This window comes from Ursus maritimus, unplaced genomic scaffold (genome assembly GCF_017311325.1).
Source record: "Ursus maritimus isolate PB19 unplaced genomic scaffold, ASM1731132v1 scaffold_13, whole genome shotgun sequence".
Taxonomy (NCBI): domain Eukaryota; kingdom Metazoa; phylum Chordata; class Mammalia; order Carnivora; family Ursidae; genus Ursus; species Ursus maritimus.
This window is the reverse complement of record NW_024423675.1, coordinates 43,305,630-43,328,239: the sequence shown is the minus strand read 5'-3', so window position 1 is coordinate 43,328,239 and position 22,610 is coordinate 43,305,630. Positions and strand designations below refer to the sequence as shown.

General features: G+C 43.4%; 1 protein-coding gene across 2 annotated transcripts in view; it reads left to right on the top strand.

Moving 5' to 3' along the window:
• MAP3K5 (mitogen-activated protein kinase kinase kinase 5) overlaps nt 1-22,610 on the top strand; it is a 190,874-nt gene that overhangs the window by 160,711 nt on the left and 7,553 nt on the right. For both annotated transcript variants that reach the window (XM_008691227.2, XM_040627839.1), the window contains 5 exons: nt 2,280-2,457; nt 2,548-2,716; nt 8,153-8,338; nt 11,164-11,269; nt 20,337-20,580. In XM_008691227.2, coding sequence (XP_008689449.2) covers nt 2,280-2,457; nt 2,548-2,716; nt 8,153-8,338; nt 11,164-11,269; nt 20,337-20,580 — 883 coding nt within the window. The remainder of the gene's footprint in view (nt 1-2,279; nt 2,458-2,547; nt 2,717-8,152; nt 8,339-11,163; nt 11,270-20,336; nt 20,581-22,610) is intronic.

Here is a 22,610-nt window from a genome sequence, read left to right as displayed (position 1 = left end):
TAAACCCAGAGCAGCTCTTCTTTGCTTCATCTCAGTTCCTACCTTATAGTGATTAAACAGTGTAGCAAATTCAATGACAGCAGATGGGTCAACCAATTCATCCTTGGGAGACTTTCTAGTTACCGATTACTGGGTTTCCCCAGGAATGCACTATCCCAGGAAGCTGTATACGTCTCTTCTTCCTCCCTACAGTTGAAACCAAAGTGGAGTATCCCTCTAACACCTGCTTTCTTTACCTGAGCAAGCGGGATAGAATAAGAGAATGGTCCTGCATGACATCTTTGATATAACCAAGGGGTAGGATATGTCCTACCTGCAAGATTTGATGATTGAGGAAGCTCCTAGATATGGCTAAAAAAATCTTTTTCTAAGACTCGGCAGCTTGGAAAAGCTTCCCAGTGATAGGTGGTCAGGGCAATCCATTTTCAGAGAAATGTCACTTCCTTCTATGTAATGAGATTTTTTTTTAATCTTCTGGATCATCACCAAGTGTGTTATTAGGTAAATCAAGTTCTTGGTAATATGGTGTTATGCTTGTTGAGTATTTGCTGGTGAAAAATATTTTTAATAACATATTTTTCTGATTACAAAAATAATACTTGTTTATTGTAGAAGGTTTGGAAATTTTGGAAAAGTAAAAGAAAATCACAATCACCCCAAATCACATCTTCTGGAAGTAACTACCATTCATAATATGGTATATTTTCTTCCCAGTATATATATAACAGATAATAAAACATATCTCTGTATATGGAATCATAAGGGATAGAGTCCGGGGATAGTTGGAGGAAGGGGAGGAAGAAAAAAAAGGGAAGGTCTGTTTGGCTTTCATATATTTGTAAATCAGATGAGTGCTTCTCAAACATGTCCAGCTGTCTGTTCAGCGTTGATGGCCCACTGCCTCCACCCCTGCTGTTAATCGTTACTGATCTGCAGTCGCCGTGAGCAGAGGCAGGAGGGCACTGCTGACTGACCATCCCACGTCTTTAAGCCTGGGACCCTTGTTGATACAGCCCAGCCCAAGAGGAATTAAGTAAAAGAGGGATTCTAGGCAACCGTGGATTTCCTTTTTTATAATTTTCCATCTGCCTTCTTTGGTAAGGCCTTTTGTACTATGGGGACAGACACTTGTTCGGTAAGGATGATTCTGGAAAAAATTACTTTCTTGAAAATCAGTATTTGATGATATGTTGGTAACTCCTACTGGGCCAATGTAATCTCCATCACAATAAGAGCCCATGTCCTCGGCAGGATCAGGCTATCTGAAAACTGGGAAAGACCTAAGACATCATGTGGTCTGTTGATTTCCAAAATTTGTGTTTAGCAAAGAAAGATTTTTCATATGAATCTTTAAACAGAACCCTGATATATAAGACTGACAGAGCATATTTGTGTTAGACAAAACAGAGTTGAAACCTGTGTTCTAGCATCACAGAATCCTCACTCACCCCAGCTACGGCAACCCCAGGATGCTAAGGTGGACCCTCAAAACTGTGAGGAACATGCCTTTAAAAATATGTACCTAGGGGCACCTGGGTGGCTCAGTCGTTAAGCGTCTGCCTTCGGCTCAGGGCGTGATCCCGGCGTTCTGGGATCGAGCCCCACATCAGGCTCCTCCACTATGAGCCTGCTTCTTTCTCTCCCACTCCCCCTGCTTGTGTTCCCTCTCTCGCTGGCTGTCTCTATCTCTGTCAAATAAATAAATAAAATCTTTAAAAAAAATATGAACCTAATTATTTTATTTTTAAAGATATTTATTTATTTGAGAGAGAGAGAGAGAGAGACAGCACAGCAGGGACATGGGGAGAGGGAGAAACAGACTCCCCACTGAGCAGGGAGCCCAACGCGGGGCTCAATTCCCAGGACCCTGAGATCATGACCTGAGCTGAAGGCAGATGCTCAACCGACCAAGCCACCCAGGTGCCGCACCTGATCCTTTATTTTATAGACGTGAGAACTGAGATCCATAAATGACCTTCCTAATGTGGGACAGGTGGCCAATAGCAATGAGGGGATTGGAACTCAGGACCACTGGGCCTGGTGCTTCTTCCACTGTTTCACTGAGATACTCCTTCCAGAGCCCAGAGACCCTTACCCTGCCGACCCCCTGCATTGGTTATATAGGGAGCATGGGCTCCGTGACCAGCCTCTTAGCATAATTTTACTAGCCATTGGAACGAGACCCTTGACAACTAATGTTGCTCTTTTTTGGTGAGTGCTTACTATGTGCACATTTTTTAAAGCATAAATGACCATTTCCTCCCCTCTCTGACAAGCAGAGTATCTTCGAAGCATATCCTTGCCTGTGCCTGTCCTGGTGGAGGATACGAGCAGCAGCAGCGAGTACGGCTCAGTTTCTCCTGACACCGAGTTAAAGGTGGACCCCTTCTCTTTCAAAACGAGAGCCAAATCCTGCGGAGAAAGAGATGTAAAGGGAATACGGACACTCTTCTTGGGGTAAAGACCTGACTGACTTTGGGTGAAAGAAGTGTGTTGTGTGTCCTTTTGTAAAGGGCCCTGCGATTTATGCTGTCTAAATTCTTCCAGCATCCCAGATGAAAATTTTGAAGATCACAGCGCTCCGCCTTCCCCTGAAGAAAAAGATTCTGGGTTCTTTATGCTGAGGAAGGACAGCGAGAGACGGGCCACCCTTCACAGGATCCTGACAGAAGACCAAGACAAAGTTGTGAGAAACTTAATGGAATCTTTGGCTCAGGTAAAACCTCTCATGGATACTTCGTTTCCCAGAGTTGACATATCTTACCTGTGTCTTAACCCCCTTGGAACTGTCACAGGCGACATGGAGGCTTGAGGAAGCTATAGACCTCTTGATGACGAATCAGACCCACCCAGGAGAGGAAAAAGGGCAAATCCCTGACGTAGAAACTGCATTTGTGAAAATAACTATTTGTAAGTCACTAGCAAGTCCTTCATGGTGGCAGAGTTCCAACTAGCCTGCAAGCCCCTTTTACCCTTCCTTCATTGGTTTATTGGTTTATTGATTCAGTCAGCACACACGCATTGAGCCGTGTGACTTCCTAATTCCGATGGTATTGGCTGGCTCCCTGCCAGTCTCCTCTGAGCATTTAGGAAATACTGCAAACACAACAAGGACCCCCGTGCTTGTGGGGCTACATTCCGATGGACAGAGGGTGATGGGCCACAATAACTAAGGTATATAGTGTGTCGGGAGGCTGTGTGTGCTGTGACAAACCATAGCTAGTCAGACTCTCACTCCCTGGTATATTCGTTTGCTGGGGCTGCCACAGTGGAGCCCCACCGGCTGAGAAGCTTAAACAACGGAAATTTATTTCTCACAGTTCTGGAGGCAGAAGGCCCAAGAGCAAGGTGTTGGCAGGTTTGGTTTCTCCTGACGCCGCTCTCCTTGGCTTGCAGACGGCACCTTCTTGCCACGTCCTCCCCCAGCCTTTTATCCCTGTGCACCCCGGTGGCTGTCTCTTCCTCTTCTTACAAGAATACTAGGCCCGTTGGATTATGGCCCCACTGTTGTGATCTCACTTAGCCTTAATTACCTCCTGAGACCCTTTCTCCAGCTACGATCACATGGGAGGTCAGGGCTTCTATTTGGGGTTGGAGGATTCTGCTTACAGAAACGAGGAAGAATCCCCTCCCCAGTTCTGCGCCAGTAGAAATGGAGTTTCCCCCAGCTCCAGGCCTCAGGTGCTGCTTCCTGTGTTTGGAGCGGAAGCTCACGTCTCCAGGATGTCAGCCTCCGCAGACATGCTTGGCCCCAGGCGTGATACCTGTTACTTTCTTGCAGTTGCACGGGCATCCAGGACTTGTCTGCCTGCTCTGGCTCCTGTGGCCACCGGCTGCCCTCCCTGACCATGCCTTCTTTTTTTTTTTTTTAAAGGTTTTATTTATTTATTTGACAGAGAGAGAGACAGCCAGCGAGAGAGGGAACATAAGCAGGGGAAGTAAGAGAGGAAGAAGCAGGCTCCAGCGGATCAGGGAGCCTGATTTGGGGCTTGATCCCAGGACCCCGGGATCACGCCCTGAGCCAAAGGCAGACGCTTTAACGACTGAGTCACCCAGGCACCCCTGACCATGCCTTCTTTCCCACCTTCTGTCTTGGGAAAACAGCTGCGACAGGGGCGGGGCTGGAGGACTCAGGTCAAGTTTGTCTCTCAGTCCAGCCATCTCCCTGTTCTCAGCTGTACTGGGATGTAATGGGGCAAGACTCACTCTCTTGGCTCTTGTCTCTTTATCTTGAGAGACCCACAAAGTTTCTCTGCTGATTCTGTCGCCTTAGCAACTCTCTAATGCCCACCTCTTTTGATCCCATAGGAAGAGTCAAAGGCCACATGTGTGCCAGCAGGGTCTCTGGTACGAGGAGAACTGAGATGAGCACCACCTACACTTTCTGGGAAGACCCTGCGTGGGTCCTAGAGGAGAGCTGCCTCGAGCAGTTCGTCTGAGGCCCAGGGAATGGGGGCTCTGGACTGAGGGACAGCCAGGGCTCTGAGCTGGGGTAGAGTGAGCGCTGAGGGTGCAGCACGGGAATCAGGGGAGATGTGGAGGAGACGGGAATGATCTTGAACCGTCAGCTCTCTCTCTTGCCTTCTGCTCACTCTGGTCATTCAAGGCCCAGGGATCGGATGGCGTGAAATAAGAAGGGGAACCAAATTTAGATGGAAGGAGCACCTGGGCAGCAGTTAGAGGTCGTACATTCATTCAACAAATACTTAGTAAGCATCCACTGAATGCCAGGCACTCGTCTATGTGCTGTGGATATTACAGTGAACAAAACTGGGAAAAAGAAATATCACGTGGAAGCTGGCATTCTAGTGGAGGAAGAAAAACAATAAATATTAATAAATATATAATAGTAGTGGCATATACTGTGACATAGTAATAATAGCAAACCTATGGTAATAATAGTAGTAATAGCAAACATATTCGACATACAGCAATAGTAGCAGACACTTTGTATGGGCCAGGCAATGATCTTAGTATTTCATGCATATTATTAACTCAAGCCTCGTGGAAATAACACTATAGTAATAGTTTTGCGCATGAGGACACAGAGGCACAGAGAAGTTGAGTAACTTGTCAAGGCCACACAGCCCTAAGCAGCAGAGTCAGGATTTAGACCCAGACAGTTTGGCTCAGGGTCTGTGTTCCTAAGCACCACCCCACTGTCCTCTCTGGTGACAGCTCCCGGATGGTGACAAGGGCTGGTGGAAACAGGGGAGGGATTGGTGCTTGAAGGGGGGGAAGGAAGGGAAATCACCATTAGCTGCTGTGGAGCGAAGTCTTCTCCGAACTGTGGTCTATTTCAGGTCAGATGTAAGATGCCTATTTCAGGTCAGAAACACGAAGAACACGGGCATTGCCTAAATCTCATAGCCACCCCAAGGGACATGCTCTTCCGGTACAGAAAGCATCTGCTTGTTTGGGGTTTTTGAAGGTCTGTCAGGCAGGCCTGCCTTGGTGATTGTCAGGGTCCCAGCTGTCGGCACAGAGCCTGGCAAGAGACTTCACATCCATGAGTGTGTTGAAATTCTTTCATTTCGCAATTGGCTAATCCCATTCAATTGTCTGTGGCTTCCTGGTTTTTTCAGCACTCCTGCATGTTCTCTATAAAAGGAGAAAGACAAAAAAAATCTTAAAAGCCGCCATCAGAGGGCATGCCTTGGTGCACCAGCGTGAAGGGACCAGTGAGGACCAGAAACTGCGGGTCAGAATCACATGCTGAATCCCGTATCATCCAGTGATAGCAAGGGCCCTTTCTGACTGTCTGGCTAAGGATGCTGTGACATCACGTGGCGGCCTGGTGGTAGAGCGGGTTCCCATGCAGGCTCATGGCCAGCTCTTCCAGCCGACTGAGGCAAGAGAACGCAATGGTTAGGAGCCTGGGCTCAGCCTCAGCTTGCCTCTGCCCGAGGCCTGGCTTTACCATTTAACAGGCTGTGCGATTTGGGCAAGTTGCTTAACTTCTCTGAGGCTGAATTTCCTGATCTATGAAATAAAGGACATGCCAGTGTCTACCTCATGGAGTTTCTGTAAGGAATATCTGAGATCATGAGCAACCGAGAGACTAAGAGTATTTCACAAATGTTAACTATTACTATTGTTGTTATCAAGCAGGCTAATCATAGTCATCGAATCTCTTTTTTTTCTACAACCAGATGGAAATAATTCTTTTTGCTGTATTAAATATCTCTGCATACATCTTTACATTTAAGCCCACCCCCTTTTTTAAGGGGGGAGGGGTGAAGGGAGAGAGAGAGAGAATCTCAATCAGGCTCCACGCCCCTAATGGGGGCTCGATCTCACGACCCTGAGATCATGACCTGAGCTGAAATCAAGAGTCAGGCACTTAACCCACTGAGCCACCCTGGCACCCAAGTCTACCCTTTTCTAACAAGACCAAAAATGCAGTTGGCAGGTCCCCAAACCAGCCCACAAAAGCCCTTTGGACCTGTAGCATCCTTCTGAAGTTCACTCATCATTTCTGAGGAAGTTTAAAGGACAAGGACTAGAGCGCCTTCGCAGCGGAATCTGGGTGGTGCTCTGCTCAGAGAGGCGCGCTGTCAAACGCGACCTTCGGAGGCTGACTCAGACTCCCAGATGCAAGAGATGCTTGTCTGTGTAAGCACGTTCACGAGTGCACGTGAACACAGGAGTTAGAAGAGACGTTAACGATCATGTAAGTGGATGAACTACCCCAGACAGAAAACATTTCCCGGAGCAGACAGCGTTCCTTTGTAGGACAGTGGCACACACATCAGAAAACCAGAAGCAACATGTTCCTCTGTTGTGAAAACAAAGCTAATGTCAAAAAAAAAAATGTTTGCTATTTCAACGGCTGGCAAACATGTAACTGATTTTTCACTAAGATAAGCTTCCAATTTCTGAATAACTCACATTTTTCTTCTTGAACATATTTTCATGTTATTATGATATTGCCTGTGAATCTTTACTTTGGGTGTAATTTAGTTGGTGGTAAGAAAAGAAACAAAGTTTATAATTGTTCCCAGTCTCGTTTTAATTCCCTTAATGACAGCTTTCAAGCTTTTCAATATAATCTTGTCTCATGAAAACATAAACAGGAGAGGGAGCTCCCAGATGAAACTATACTGAGGGAGAGAATTTGATGGTACACTGATTGTAATAGAATCCTAAAAATTCTAATTATCACAGCCTGATTGAAGAATTTAGTTTTAACGATGCGGTAACAAAATATACAATAGGAGATTGAAATGAGCATAATAAAAATCTTGTTTCTTAAAGTTAAATGAGGATAAATAACACCCTACCATGTTTCCTTTAGGGAAGCCATGTTCCTTACACAAAGTAGAAGAATTCAACTTGAGAAAGGGAACCTGTTTAAATATCGTATTGTATTTTTAATATCTAAACTTGTCCATTGGTTCATTCTTACAACGAATTACCTCATCAGTGGGTAAGGAATTGTTTCAAGGGTGGAGTTTGAAGTGAGCCCCTTTTGATTGAAAGGCATTGACACTTTAAGGGCAGTTGAAGTTCTGGGGGCACGTTGTAGGTAGTAGCCTCACGTATCCGAAGGAGGTGGGGTCCTAAGGAATTCCAACCCTGGTGCCTACCCGAGCCCCACAGAGCAGAAACTTGTGTGTCATTCTCATTACTTCAGGTTCCAAGAGTTTTCAGCTCTGGTTGCTATTGGCCCCCTAGGCGTGCCTTTTCTATTTCTGTCCGTTCCCTTCTCCTCTCCATGTAGATGGTCGTTCTCAACCCCACTGTTTCTGCTCTCCCTTCCTTACAACTAGGGGTACTCTTGCTGCTATTCTGTGACTTGTCTCTCTGGGCCGACTTTGAGCTTAAGTTCTTATGGCTCATTGCCTCATCTCTCTTTAGTTCCCCATTAAAATTTCTGAGAGGTACTGCCTCCTCCTGTCCCTGTTTGGGGAAAGCTCTGTATACCTGAGTAAATCAGAGCTATTGGCCGACACGTGGGGTAGGTACCCTTCCTCCCAAAGTCTGACTATTTCTTGGGTGGTTGATGGGGCTGGTGGGGCATAGAGTTCAACTATGGTGTTTTTCCTTTCGTGGGGGTGTTTTGAAGCCCAGCTGCCAACAGGGGCTGTGGGAATGGCAGGCTCGTGAGGAATATGTCTAGCACAGATCAACTGACAGGTTTGATTCACAGGGGGCCGAAGAACCTAAACTCAAATGGGAACATATCACCACCCTCATCGCAAGCCTCAGAGAATTTGTGAGAACCACAGACCGAAAAATCATCGCCACCACACTGTCCAAGCTGAAGCTGGAACTCGACTTCGACAGCCACGGCATTAGCCAAGTCCAGGTGGTGCTCTTCGGTTTTCAAGATGCTGTAAGTAGGACATTTTGCCAGTGTTTTTCCACAAACTCCCAACCAAAATTGGAAAAACAGGATAAAACATGAGTTCTGTTATCTTTTCTTTCTTTAATAATTCCGATGACCTCTTCTTTTTCGATGGTAGGTACATGTGAGCTGGTTGCCTCTCCGTTTCTAAGGAGCAGATTTGTGGTTATGTGTGTGTGTATCCCCGAGTTAGATACCCATGAAATTGAACTCCGTGGGAAATAGCAAAAACTAACCAACATCTCCCATGGCTGACCTCTGTTCTTATGAAGTCAGGTAGCAGGTCACTGTTTTGGTGTCTGTAGCCACAGCACTCTGTTTAGTCGTGCACGTTCTAATTCTGTACGAGAACTGCCATCTAGTGGTCATTGAGGAAAATGCAACCGTGCCGACTGGCATGATCACTGCTGAATAAAACCAGTACTTTTTTTTTCCCCCACTTTTTCTCTGGTTTCCATATACAACACGTTAAACGTGTTTGCTTAATACACATGAATTCATCACTGAATGAAAATTAATCCACGAGAGACTGCTGAAGGCTCTGCCCTCTCAGATGGAGTTGCTATGCAACACCAAGTGGAAGCCAGTCTTTCAAAAGCCTGGTTCGGCACCGTAGGTGCTCTTCGTGAATGAGACTTATCTGTGGAACTCTGTACCAGAAAAGCCTGAAGCCACTCCTAGAAGGCCCTCGCAGGGTGCGGGAGACTGACAGAGAGTTCCTGGCAGTGCCTCTGGTGTAACTATGAAAGCACTTGGCATGATGATATTTAAATTCCCCACATTAACTCACTGCTAATGTATTTATTTCTCCTGCATAGATGTCTTGACAATTGTATTTGGTGCCTCAAATGATCCCTCATTTAAAGCCAAATTATAATCCTTCAACAGCCACTTGTGTTCTCTGAAACTCGATGTAAGCGCCTTGGTCTTTGTGCTGTACTGTGGACAGGGACAACACTGCTGACTTGACTGAGGTCATGGGTGATGAAAGCAGCTGGCAGCTCCTATCACTAATAATTAAATGCTAAAGGCACACTTCACTGCAACTAGGCAAACCTAACCATCTGCAAATAGAAAGAAATAATTTAGTGATTTTGCACTTGCCCACACATTTGGCTTCCAGCCTAGAGGCTGGAAAACAAATTGGCCAGTAGAATTCAGATTGAGAGTGGTGTAGTTGTAATCGTGGGCCTCGAGCCCAGGTCACTCTTTTCTCCCCACCCCACACACACCTGCTATTGCTCCCTCACCATCCAGGATGGAAATGAACCCAAAGAATGTACCCTGTTTGATGAAGAGCAGGGCATAGTTACAGAGGATCCTTTTCCATTCTAAAGTGTGACTCATGAGAGAAATGTTCTCATTCACTAAATGCTGTACCCTACATTAGCCAAATAAGCAGGCAAACCTTTAAGAAATGAAGGTACAAGAACAAACTCATTCTGAAAGGATGTCCTGGAACGAGTGTGAGCCTAGCAATGGTTCACTTCCTTTTGGGAGCAACTACTATGAGGAATTCCTCAGACCGAGGAATTCTCCCTTCAAAATGGGATTTGGTGAAGAGAGACCAAGGGCAGGAAGAAGCAACGGGAACTCCAGCTCTTGGCGTGGGTGCTGCTAGGTCACCTTCTCCCTCATGTCTTCTAAATTCTCTGGTCAGGGCCCAGACCTTTTCTTGGAAGGTCGTGTCAACCAACAATTAGTGGAGTTAACCCAAATTTTAAGTAAGTTTTTCTTATGTCTTTATGATAGTGGTTACTTTTTAAAAGATAACACATATGGCTTATACATACAATGGGTTATTATTCACCCTTGAAGAAGAAGGAAGTTCTGACACATTATACTAAGTGAAATAAGCCCATCACAAAAATACCATGTGATTACGCTTACATGAGAGACCTAGAGGAGTCAAATTCATAGAGATGGGAAGTAGAATGGTGGTCACCAGGAGCTGGGAGGGGAGGGCAGTGGGGAGTTATTGTTTAACGGGTGTAGAGTTTCAGTTTTGCAAGATGAAAAGAGTTCTAGAGATGGATGGTGATGATGGCTGCACAACAATGTGAATGTACTTAACGCCACTGAACTATATGCTTAAAAGTGGTTAAGGTGGTAAATTTTATGGCATGTGTATTTGACCACAATTAAAAAAAAAAAGGTAATGCATGTATTTATTTCAGTGTCTATCTAAATGTGTGAAATAGTATTAGTCACTAAAAAAAGATACCCTTATACTACAGACTTTCAATATGAACAGGCTTTCTGGAATATTCTAGCAGGTTCCTCTCCTGTTTGCCGAGATATAAACAACTGTGGAAAGGAAGATAAGGCACTCGACGTGGCAGATCTGCAGGTAGCACGCACATGCTCATTTCCTGCCTTACCTGCTTTTCCACGTCACCAGAGTAAGCCGAAGCACGTGGTTGTATTAAACATCAGAGTCACAACACTAGAGACCAGTGTTTATTTTTATTTTAAGCCCCTTGGATTCTTTTTTCCTCCTTTACCACCTCCACCATCCAATTTGCAGACATCAGGAAAAGCAGAGGTACCTTGTACCCAAAAAAGAGTCCCAAAGAAGCAACATTTCATTTAATCAGACTGCCTTTGATTCGCTCACACGGGGATCACCAGACTTTAATTTGAAGTGGCCATTTTTCATTATTTTCCAGCAACATAAAGAAAAATATTCGCCATTCAAGGTCAAGAAACCCTGTAGTTGTTTTTGTTGACAGAATGTCACCCAGATGCTTGTGTCGTCTAGGTTACTTGCAATTAAAAATTAAAATAGACTAAATGTCACCCTCTTTCTCCAGGTCAATAAAGTTCTTCGGAATCATAATATCAAGCCACACTGGATGTTTGCCTTAGACAGTATCATCCGAAAGGCGGTGCAGACAGCCATTACCATTCTGGTTCCAGGTCAGAACTGTTTAATTACTTTGCAAATATGTAGTGTTTGATATTTTAAATTACTGTTGATCTATCATTTATGGTGTCCTCCTTATTGCCTTTCAGACCAAGTTAGCCTTTTTTTTTTAAATCTTTTTGAAGCCACCAAATCATATTTATCTAGTGCATACAGTCGATGTACACCGAGCCAAATGTTTACTATGGATGAGGAAGAGTGCTTCCTTGTCTTTAAAGAGTGTATTTAGATATGGAGAGAAAGAGAAAATTATGCAGGTGGCCCAAATACATACGCATTTCAATATACAGATATTTGTGCCCACAAAACACACTCTCGTGTCCTCCTTTACTGGTGGTTCCCAAACCGGCCAGTGCATTGAGGGATGTCAGGAGCTCTTTAAAATTATAGCTTTCCAAGCCCCATCCCAGACTGCGTGAGTAAGAATCTGCTGGGAAAAAGCCCAGGAATCTGATTTTAATCGAGCTCCCAGGTCATTTTGATCCACAGCCAGGTCTGGAAATCACTGGTCTAGACAGATCCCAGCTATGTTTGCAGTGAGGTACAAAAGGGGTAGTGTTGATGAAACAGAGTTTTATGGAGTGAGAGACGCATTCATACTCTAAGGCAAACTTCCAAAGTACTTTGATAGTGTACTCACTAATACCAAGTTTTAAGCAAAGCTCTTCCATCCTGTATGTGTGGGAGTGCATGTGTGTGTGTGTGTGTGTGTGTGTGTGTAGAGATGATAGGTAGATAGATAAACAGATTTAGATACATAAATTAGAAATATGTTGTACTGGGGCGCCTGGGTGGCTCAGTCGTTAAGCGTCTGCCTTCGGCTCAGGGCGTGATCCAAGCGTTATGGGATCGAGCCCCACATCAGGCTCCTCCGATATGAGCCTGCTTCTTCCTCTCCACTCCCCCTGCTTGTGTTCCCTCTCTTACTGCCTGTCGCTCTCTCTGTCAAATAAATAAATAAAATCTTAAAAAAAAAAAAGAAATATGTTGTACTAATTTATACATGTATTATAAAGCAGTCTGAAGTAGAAATTTAAAAAGATTAGATAATGAAGTATCTTAAAATTTAGGTTATTTACAGATGGTACCACAAACAGGTCATCACCAATCCTTCTAAGTTGTGGAATTCCCTCTCTTCTCTCAGAACACCTTGATTGATTTGAGAGTGAGGGCACCTGTGTCAAACTTTATATGAAACCTCAGTGAAGACTGATTTCCTTCTTCTGTAAGAAAGAAATATAGGAAGTTGTAATCGTCCCAAACATGTTGGTCCTCTATGTGGGGCACACCTCTACCCCTCATCCCTCTTGTCCTGTTCCTTCTCATTCTTCAGGTCTCAGTTTAAAAGATGCCTCCTCAGCGTGTCCTGACCCACCACAAAGTCTAAAGTAGGCTCACTGTTAGTTCTGTCGTCGTGGAAATGTGACGCTTGCCACACAATTTGAAAGTACCTTTGTTTTCTTGTCTCACGGCTATTTCCCTCACCAGAGGGTAATCTTGTCTGCTTTATTCCGTGCAAAGCATATTGTCCAACACAGTGCCTGTAAAACAGTAGACCCCTGATAAATATTAGTTGAACAATACGTAAATGAGTTTCACCTGATTATAACAAATGAGGGTAGAAAATTTGCATAACTGAGGAAAAATTCTACAGAGACAATGAAACACGTAATTAGTGGTTGGATGTGAACCTAGGGAAGGTAATGCTACTGTAAACCTAATGTAATGCTCTAACGAAGTTAAAAGATTCTTGTATTTGGGGGATTTATCATCGGGATAAGCTTGAATGTGAGGAACCCTACGGGGGCTATATATTCAAAAGATAGGAGGTGTGAAAGGGAATAGGTGTGTCTTAGTGAAAGGGATAGGTATAGGCATAAGTTAAACACCGTAGCAACCTAAATGAGCAAAGGAGAGAGGGATTATACTCTGAAATATTTAAATAGCATATAAATGATCTGTTAATCTAATTTTTTGAAACGTCTCTCTAAAAATGGATTACCTAAATACAATGGATTATATCCTGGAATAGAAAAAAAAGCAGTGAAAAACTTGTGTAATCTGAATAAAGTCTGTAGTTTAGTTAATAGTATTGTAGCAATGTTAATTTCTTAGTTTTGATGAGTATACCAGTCATATTAAGCTGTATTAGGGGGAACTGGAAGGTATATGGGAATTCTCTGTATGACCTTTGCAATGTTTCTGTAAATCTAATATTCTTCCAAAATCGGAAGTTTAAAAATCACACTGATGATCGTATTGTAATTGAAGCACTGGTAAATTTGGGTAAAGTGCAGAGAGGCACGTCTTCTGCTCAGATGCGTGTCCCAGGGTGGGGGGCAGGGTGTGAGTGCTGCTTTCGCCCAACCCTGTGTGTGGAACAAGGCATGTTCTTCATGAAAAGGGTTTGCTAAGGAAAGCTATTTGTCCCTCCACTGTGAAATTGGTTTCTTTGAGGCCACTAGGAGTCCCAGATGAAAACCAAAATCACTGTTTGTAAGTATTTTTTTTTTAAAGTAGAAATTTGGAAGAGAATTACTGGAGAAAGTATTTTTTATATTCCTCCCAGGATAGGGGAAGACCATATGCATTTGTATACCAATCTATAGGTGATGAAATGTGCGAACGACAGGAATGGATTTCAAGCACTTGAGAGTTCCATCTAATTTCTGAATGTCCCTAAAGATTTGGTATATAATTGAGATTCAAAGATACTCAAACATTCAAACAAACATTAAAAATGCCTATCTTCATCTTCCCCTGATAAAAATTCCTTCTAGGTAACAAAACACTACAATTAGCCTACCAAATTTTGAAAGACATGCTGAAGAAAACCACAAATTTAAAAGTATGCCATCATCAGTTTATACATGTCCTAGGTCTGTCCGCAGAGAGGATCCAGATCTTAGTATCTAAACACCATTCTCCAATAAAGGAATCAGTGCTCCCTGGAGAGACGGTTGATTCCAGGCCTGGGACAGCAAAAACACACAGGAGCCTAGAACGTCCTGTGATGCCAAAAAGGATGGAGGTTTTTGAAAGGACACTGGAGACCACACCCACTGGAAGGAGCTCCCAAAAATCTGAGCCAGAACAATTTGAACAATAAAATAAAATGATAGCCTTGGGTTATAGTACATAGAATAAACTAAATATCTATAAGTCTATACTGATATAAATAATTGAATAAATAAGTATATGGAAGAAAAGAGCCAGGTCTTTGTTATAGAATTCCAATTAACAAATGTAGAAGGTATGAGGGAAATAGACAGTCACCATTAGGCAAACACCACAGTAATAATTCTTGCAGGCAGAAAGCATTGATGGCTGTTAAAATTAGTAGGCAAAAGAGTAACGAGAAACAGGATATCTGAATGGCCACACAGTATCTACCCACAAGATGTTACTAATTTCAAAGGGAAAACAGTGACGTTACAGTGTTTTGAAAAAACCGGCAGACACCTCCTGTACCAAATGATCCAGGTCGGCGTCGCTAGGAGTAAGACACGTCATCATCCTGTACCTCCTGATGTGATTCACTTAGCAGAGCACAGCATCACCTTTGTGCTATTCTTGCCAGAAATACATAGCCTCCACCTCTTCATGACAAGGCATTGGTGAGCCCCACACGAGGGTCGTAGTACAAAATAACTGACCAGTACTTGAAAGTGCGGAGGTCGTGGGAGACAAAGAAATGCCTGGGTACTGTCTCAGACTGGAAGAGACTAAGGAGACATGATAACCAAATTGCAGTGTGGGATTCTGATGCAGAATAAGGGCATCAGGGGCAGCTGGGTGGCTCAGCCAGTTAAGCATCTGCCTTCGGCTCGGGTCATGATCCCGGGGTCCTGGATCCAGCCCCACGTCGGGCTCCCTGCTCAGCCAGGAGCCTGCTTCTCCCTCTCCTCCGTCTGCCACTCCCCCTGCTTGTGCTCTCTCTCTCTGTCAAATAAATAAATAAAATCTTAAAAAGCAAACAAACAAATAAACAACAACAACAAACAAGGGCATCAGTGGGAAACCTGGTGAAATTCAACGAGGTCTGTAAATTACTTCGCGGTATGATAGCAATGTCAATTTCCTGGGTTGGGTCCTGGCGGCACAGTTGTAGAGGACGTCAGGTTTAGGGCAAGCTGCTGAAGGGTATAAGGGAACTCTCTGTACCATTTTTGCAACTTTTTTGTTATTATAGCATTATTTCAAAAATAAAAAGTAAAAAATTAAAAAGTGTTCAATCTTTCTGCCCGAAAGAACACACAGAACAGAGAGTACAGTGCAAGCCCCTTAAGAGTTTTTTTCCTCAGGCTCTTTTCTCACTTGTCATCAGGAATCAGCCTTGCCATGATTGGCAACACTGAGTATCTGTTGTTACAGTCTGGCTGCCGGTGACCAGATGGAGAAATGCTGAGCGTAGAGGCCATGTTGTCAGTGCCAAGAGAAAATTGATACTGTAGGCATACTAACTCCATTAACAATAATTTTTAATGCTGAAGCACTTGATATTATTACCCGTTCAGCTGAACTACTCATGTACCCGGTGTCCACATTAAAGTAAAATGACCAGTAAAATGATGGTACAGCGTTCTGTACCATCTGAGTGTAAGACAGGAGTCATACTCTGCACTGACAAGGATTGTGATCTTCCTTGGTATCAGAAATACCCTGTGTTAAAGAAGCTTGGTCAACTTATTTTCCTCTGCAGAAAGAACCAATTGGGGTGGTGGCTGAGGGTAGGGAAGTGGGAATAGTATTGTTTGATCCCATCTTGCTGTATTGGAAACATGCACCAGCTCTAGATCCCCACACATGGGCTTAAATATCACCTGCTCATTACAGCACCACCCCCACCCCATCTCCCCTCCCCTCAGTCCGCTGCTGGGTCCCTGCTTTAATCTTGACACTTGGCTCCTGACAGTCCGTTCTGCCTTCCATTCTCCTCAGGGGGCTCAGGACCACCATTTGAACTTCTTTCTCTCAAACGTCTCTGCCCCTTTCCCCACCAAGCAAGGCATTTCCCTCCAGAATCCTGCTTAGGAATCCATCCATGAGTAAACCACCACTGAATTTAGTTATTGCAAATGTGCTTTATTTACCTCTTAGCATTCTTTTTTTAAAGATTTTATTGATTCATTTGAGAGAGAGAGAGAGAGAGCGCAGAAGGGGGAGCAGCAGGCAGAGGGAGAAGCAGGCTCCCCGTGGAGCAGGGAGCCCAGTGTGGGGCTCCATCCCAGTACCCTGGGATCACAGCCTGACCTGGGATCAGCCTAACCGACTGAGCCACCCAGGGGCCCCAACCTCTTAGCATTCTTAATACATGCCCTTGTGAGTTATGTATGTAGCTAGGTGTATGACTGAGATCATCTAAGATATTTTTAGCTGCATTAATCTGTGCTTATAATTTCATGTCATCTTTGAACACGCTCTCATGGCTCTTCGATATATTCCTTCTAGGCTGTTTAGATTTTTACCTCTTTGAGGACAAAGAACAGAGGCATACTGCATATTTTACAGTGTGGAATTTGGTGATGTATACTCAGGGAGCCGCCACGGAAGACCAAAATAAGAAAGTATTGCGTTTGCTTACACTTTTCTACTTTCTTTCGAATTATTTGAGAGACTTTTTCAGTCGTTTATACATACTTAAGATGATAAAGTGTACAGAGTTAGGGCTATATAAGGGGATATTTAAATAGAATAATAAATATCAGAAAGTTTCCTTCCCCAAAAGTCAGAGGATAGTCAACAGCACAACAAAACTTTTTCATTGTTTTTAAATTTTCAGTTTGGATACTATAAAAGAAATTTAAGAATAATTTTAGAAAAATTTAAAAGGCTAATCTTATGTTCTAACTTAAGCTAGAATTACACTTTCTTACATTATTTTTTCTTGTTTTTTTAAACTTATTTATTTATTTATTTTAGAGGTAGGGGGAGGGCAAAGGAAGAGGGGGAGAGAGAATCTCAAGCAGACCCCAGCTGGGTGCAGAGCCAGGTGCAGGGCTCCATCTCAGGACCCTGAGATCATGACCTGAGCTGAAATCAAGAGTTGGATGCTTAACTGACTGAGCCACCCAGGTGCCCCTAAATGATTTGTAAAGTAAGATTTTTAAAAATTATTTTGGGGGGGCGCCTGGGTAGCGCAGTCGTTAAGCGTCTGCCTTCGGCTCAGGGCTTGATCCCAGCGTTCTGGGATTGAGCCCCACGTTGGGCTTCTCCGTTAGGAGCCTGCTTCTCCCTCTCCCACTCCCCCTGCTTGTGTTCCCTCTCTCGCTGGCTGTCTCTGTCAAATAAATAAAATCTTTAAAAAACAAATTATTTTGTTCCCTTATATACAAATCATCCTAGTAGTATAAGTCTTCCATTCTGTCAACCTTTTCTTGAGAGGCTAATACGTCCTAACCTGTGTACTGGGTTCCGGGTTTGCAAAAGTTAAACACCTGATTTTGAGACCCTCCTACTATAGATGAGTTAGGAAATGGAATTTTGGAAAGAGATAACGTAGAAGGCAGAGTAGAGGTGGAGCTTGGTTAACCTTAAGAGATGAAGGACAAGGATGTGGAGAAATGAGAACCCTGGTATACTGTTGGTGAGATTATCAAACAATGCAGCCACCATGGAAAATAGCATAATAGCTCCTCAAAAAATTTAAAACTACAATTATCATACAATCCAGCAGTTCCTCTTCTGGATATATATCCAAACAAAGGATTGAAAGCAGGATCTCAAAGAGAGATTTGCACACCCACACTCATAACAGCATTACTTACAATAAACCAAGAGGTGGAACCAACACAAGTATCCACTGATGAATGATAAACGAAATGTGGTCTATACGTGCAAGGGAATATTATTCAGCCTTAAAAAGGAAGGAAATTCTGATACATGCTACAGCATGGATGAATCTTCAGGAAATTATGCTAAGTGAAGTAATAAGCCGTCTCAAAAAGACAAACACTGAATAACTCTCCTTACAGGCGGTAACTCCAGTAGTCAAACTCACAGAAACAGAAAGTAGAATGGTGGTGCCAAGGCCAGGGGTAGGGGGGATGGGGAGTTGGTGTTTCATGGCTATAGAGTTTCAGTTTTGCAAGATGAAACTTACAAAAGTTTGCAACTTTAAAACTAGCCCTGGAGAGTGGCTCAGTATGATATAAATTTACTCAACACTACTGAACTGGGTACTTAGAAATGGTGAAAGTGGTAAATTTTATGTCATGCATTTTTTTACTACAGTAAAAAGTAAGAAAAATAATAGACAAAGAGAGATCAAGGAAGTCAGAGCTACATAAACCTGGCCCCTGAAGAAGGGCACCCTGATTTTTGTTATGAGCAAGATGAGGAGTTGTTGTTGTTTTTTAATGGTTGAATCTGGAATTCCTGCCCAGCAAGAATATCTAGGAGGTGCTGGATGTCACAGGGTCAGGGCTAGAAGTACTTAACGTTGATAGATTTCAAGGACTTAACTATGGAGAGTAAGTAGAAATATAAAAAAGTAAAGGGTAGAATTCCAGGTTCCAGCTTTTAAGGAGCTGATGGTAGATTAAAAAAAAAAAAAAAATGATCTGAAGAGAAGCAGCAGCCAGAGATTTAGAGGAAAATACCATACCCAGGTCCAGTAAGGTAAGGAAAGAAAAGTTACCTGGAGGATTTGTTAACTAGTCAGCCTTGGGCTGCTTTGCCCTGGTGGCTAGATGGGTGGTGGGATGGGGTCTTCTGTCACTCCCCCTGGAGCCGTCTCCCCATCCAGGGGCTCTTAACCTGTGGGTTCACGGACTCTCTGGACAGGCTTCAGGGAGTCTGTGAGCCCTCGGGATAGCAAGGCAAAATGTTGTGTGAATGTGCTTTTCTTCAGCTGAGACTCTCCGTGGCTTTCATCGTGTGCCACAGCATATGGAGTGAAGATCTGGTATTTCTGCTACCCTGATTTCACTTAGATGATGAGTGTAATTCCTATGTCTAGTCCATTTTGAGAACATAATTACAATTTATAGTATTGTTTTCTATGGGAAGATATCATCCCAGTTGTGAAGTGACACGCAGATGAAGTCATGCGATGTATTTAAGTTGGCGATTATAACATTTGAGCTTTAAATTTCAGTGATTAGTCAACGCAGTAGGACTCACACTAAGAATCAATCCAATAGTCAAAAACAGTCTTACTAGAGTGAATATAAGCACATGTGGCATTTTCAGGACCCCCTCCTTTCCTTTACACTCTGACCGTTACGGGCAAAAAGTATTCTGTGTATTTACTTTTATTTAGATACTCTCACTATATCTCAGTTTCCTCATTTCTAAGTGAGTTAATACTTGCCAGATATTGTATAATATAAAAAATGAATTTTACTTGTATAAACAAATGTTTATATTAACAGGTTTTTACATAACTGCCTTTCTGATTTTAGCATTTTCCCCACATACCTTTTTTTTTTTTTTTTTTTTTTTTTGTCAGAGAGAGAGAGCACAAGCAGGGGGAGCAGCAGGCAGAGGGAAAAGCAGGCTCTTTGCTGAGCAAGGAGCCTGATGCAGGACTCGATCCCAGGACCCTGGGATCATGACCTGAGCCAAAGGCAGACACTTAACCGACTGAGCCACCGAGGCTTCCCCCACATATCTTTTTTTTTAAATTTTGTTTATTTACTTGAGAGAGATCGATAGCAAGCACGAGCAAGGGGAGAGGCAGAGAGAGAGAAGCAGACTCCGCACTGAGCAGGGAACCTGATGTGGGGCTCGATCCCAGGATCCTGGGATCATAACCTGAGCTAAAGGTAGACGTTTAACCAACTGAGCCATCCAGCTGCCCTTCCCCACATATCTTCTGTGTGGTGTGGCCATTTTTCTTCTGTTTTGAATTAGGTCATTCTGAGTCAATACATCCTGTGAATTTTGCAGATTCACTGGGAGAAAAACTGTAAATTAATGCCCAGAAATCCATCCCTACATTTGGAAAACCGGTTTGGAATACATATCTTACTGATAGTAGGGGAGAGGACATTCATGTCGGAAGAAATTAAAGCAGCCCTATTTTATTAACACTGTTGTTGATGTTATGTCTAACAGAACTGAGGCCCCATTTCAGCCTAGCATCTGAGAGTGATACCGCTGATCAAGAAGACTTGGATGCAGAAGATGACCATGAGGAACGGCCCTCCAACCAAACTATCCGAAGACCTCATGCTGTCATTGAAGATGCTGTGGCTACCTCAGGGGTGAGCACACTCAGTTCTACTGTATCCCACGATTCTCAAAATGCTCACCGGTCCCTCAATGTGCAACTTGGAAGGATGAAAATAGAAACTAATAGGTAAGTCCTATTCTGATGTGGGTGGGGTTCCTTTCCCTTACTTTTATATAAGTGCATGTGTGTTGGCTCTATTTTAAAGTTTGGTCCACAGATGGGGCACCTGGGTGGCTCAGTCAGTTAAGCACCCAACTCTTGATTTAGGCTCGGGTCATGATCTCACGGTCGTGAGGTCAAGCCCCTCATTGGGCTCCGCATTGAGAGTGGAGCCTGCTAAAGATTTTCTCTCTCCGTCTCTCTTTTCCGCACCCCCCCCCAAAATTAAAGTTTGATCTTGAGAATACAAAATGATTCCTTTATCCCATTCACGTAACTTGGTTTGATAATCTTCCTTTATTAAACAAGAGAGATTTGTCTTAGTCTCTTTAGACAAAATCGTTTTCCGCTTCTACCAATTCAAGCCTTGGTCAGCACCGTTCTTTTATCCCTGCTTTATCTCAAGTACACTGAGATTTTCAAAGTAGTTGTAACTTCAGAAACTGTCTTGGACACAGACTCAGAGCAGCGTGTACCATCCCAGAAACACTGAAAGACAGAAAATCCATGTTCTTGAAAGCCTATGATTTGGAATATCAAGTTCTTTTAGAAGAGGAAGATCTCTGTTCTTGAGAATAAATTTAGTGGTGCTAAAGCTTTGCTTTTCCAAAAAGAGCCCTGAAAGGATGATCAGTTGACCACATTTATGATCCTATTTTATTTTGAATATGCTCTGTCATATCTGGACTTTAATTTTTCTTTGAGAATTTGGTGACATAGAATCCACATGATCAGGTTATTAAGTGAAGAGTAAATATTTCCTGTTCTTCACAGATATTGGCACAGTTCAAGGTCTGAGTCTATGATTTATAGCTTCCTGTGCTGGCTACAGTTGACACGTGAGCAACTGACTTTACGACTCTGGATTTATAGTGAAACCTTTTTTTGGGGGGGGTGAATCAACAACAGTTGTTCAAATATTTAGTTAAAAATCTTGTTCACCAGGAAGATAAAACATATTTTATTTCTTGTCATAAGTTTTTTAAGTTAAGCTTGAATACCAAGCTTAGTACAAGTAGTACAAAGCCCATCTTATATTCAGAAACATGAATTCTGGCTGCATGATTGAGTAAATCCGTACATATCATCTATGATTTGCATAGAGAAATCTTTCTGAATCAGGGGAAATGGCTTTCAGACTTCCACATCCTGGAAGTCTGTCCTCAGAAACCCAGCTCTTACTTGGCATCTCTAGTACTTAGTGAAAGAATTTGTGTCTTTCCTCCTCTGAGACTTCCGTGGAAATCCTTGGTGTCCCTCATTTCCCCTTCTTCTCAAGCAATACCCCAATCATGACACTGCATCCATTATAGTAGGTGTTAACTTTAGTCCTATTTTTTAGTTTACTCTGTCACCCAATCTTAGATGGAGTTGTTTTTTATACCCCCCTCTGATCTCTGGAGGAGGAATGTTCGCTTGTCACTATTTGGGTCTGACCCCCAACTCCTCCTCCACCCACGGTCAGAATTACACAGGGAGTAAAGCTACTTTATTTACCAATGAGCTGGTGTGCTTGTTTCTCTGGCCCTCAAACCTTCTGTCTATATACCCTGGCTTGTGTCAACAGAACCCGCCTCTGCCGAGTGCCGCCTTTCCCTTCTCTCCTTGGACCATTGGAGTCGCCCCGTTTTCCATCCTGTCCCGCCCTCTGTCTGCCGCGCGTGCGCCATCTGCAGGCCGGAGGGGCTGCCCTGCCGAGGGCCGCTGCCCGCATCTCTGTTGGGAGGGCTACGACTTGCCCTATTTCTTTATTGTTATTGCATTTTTTACAACAGCCCACATTCATGTTTTTTTCTCTACATATTTACCCTTACATCTGTGACAGCTACAGGATTATGAGCCTCCTTTTCCTGTTTCTAGTAATATCTCCCACAGCTCCTCCCCGTCGCCCCCAGAGAAAGGACAACATTCACCTCACGCATGATGTAAAAAAAAGGGCAGCTGCCTCCGTTCTGGTACTAAGCACCAGAAATGAGAGACTGGTCTTGTCTGTATCA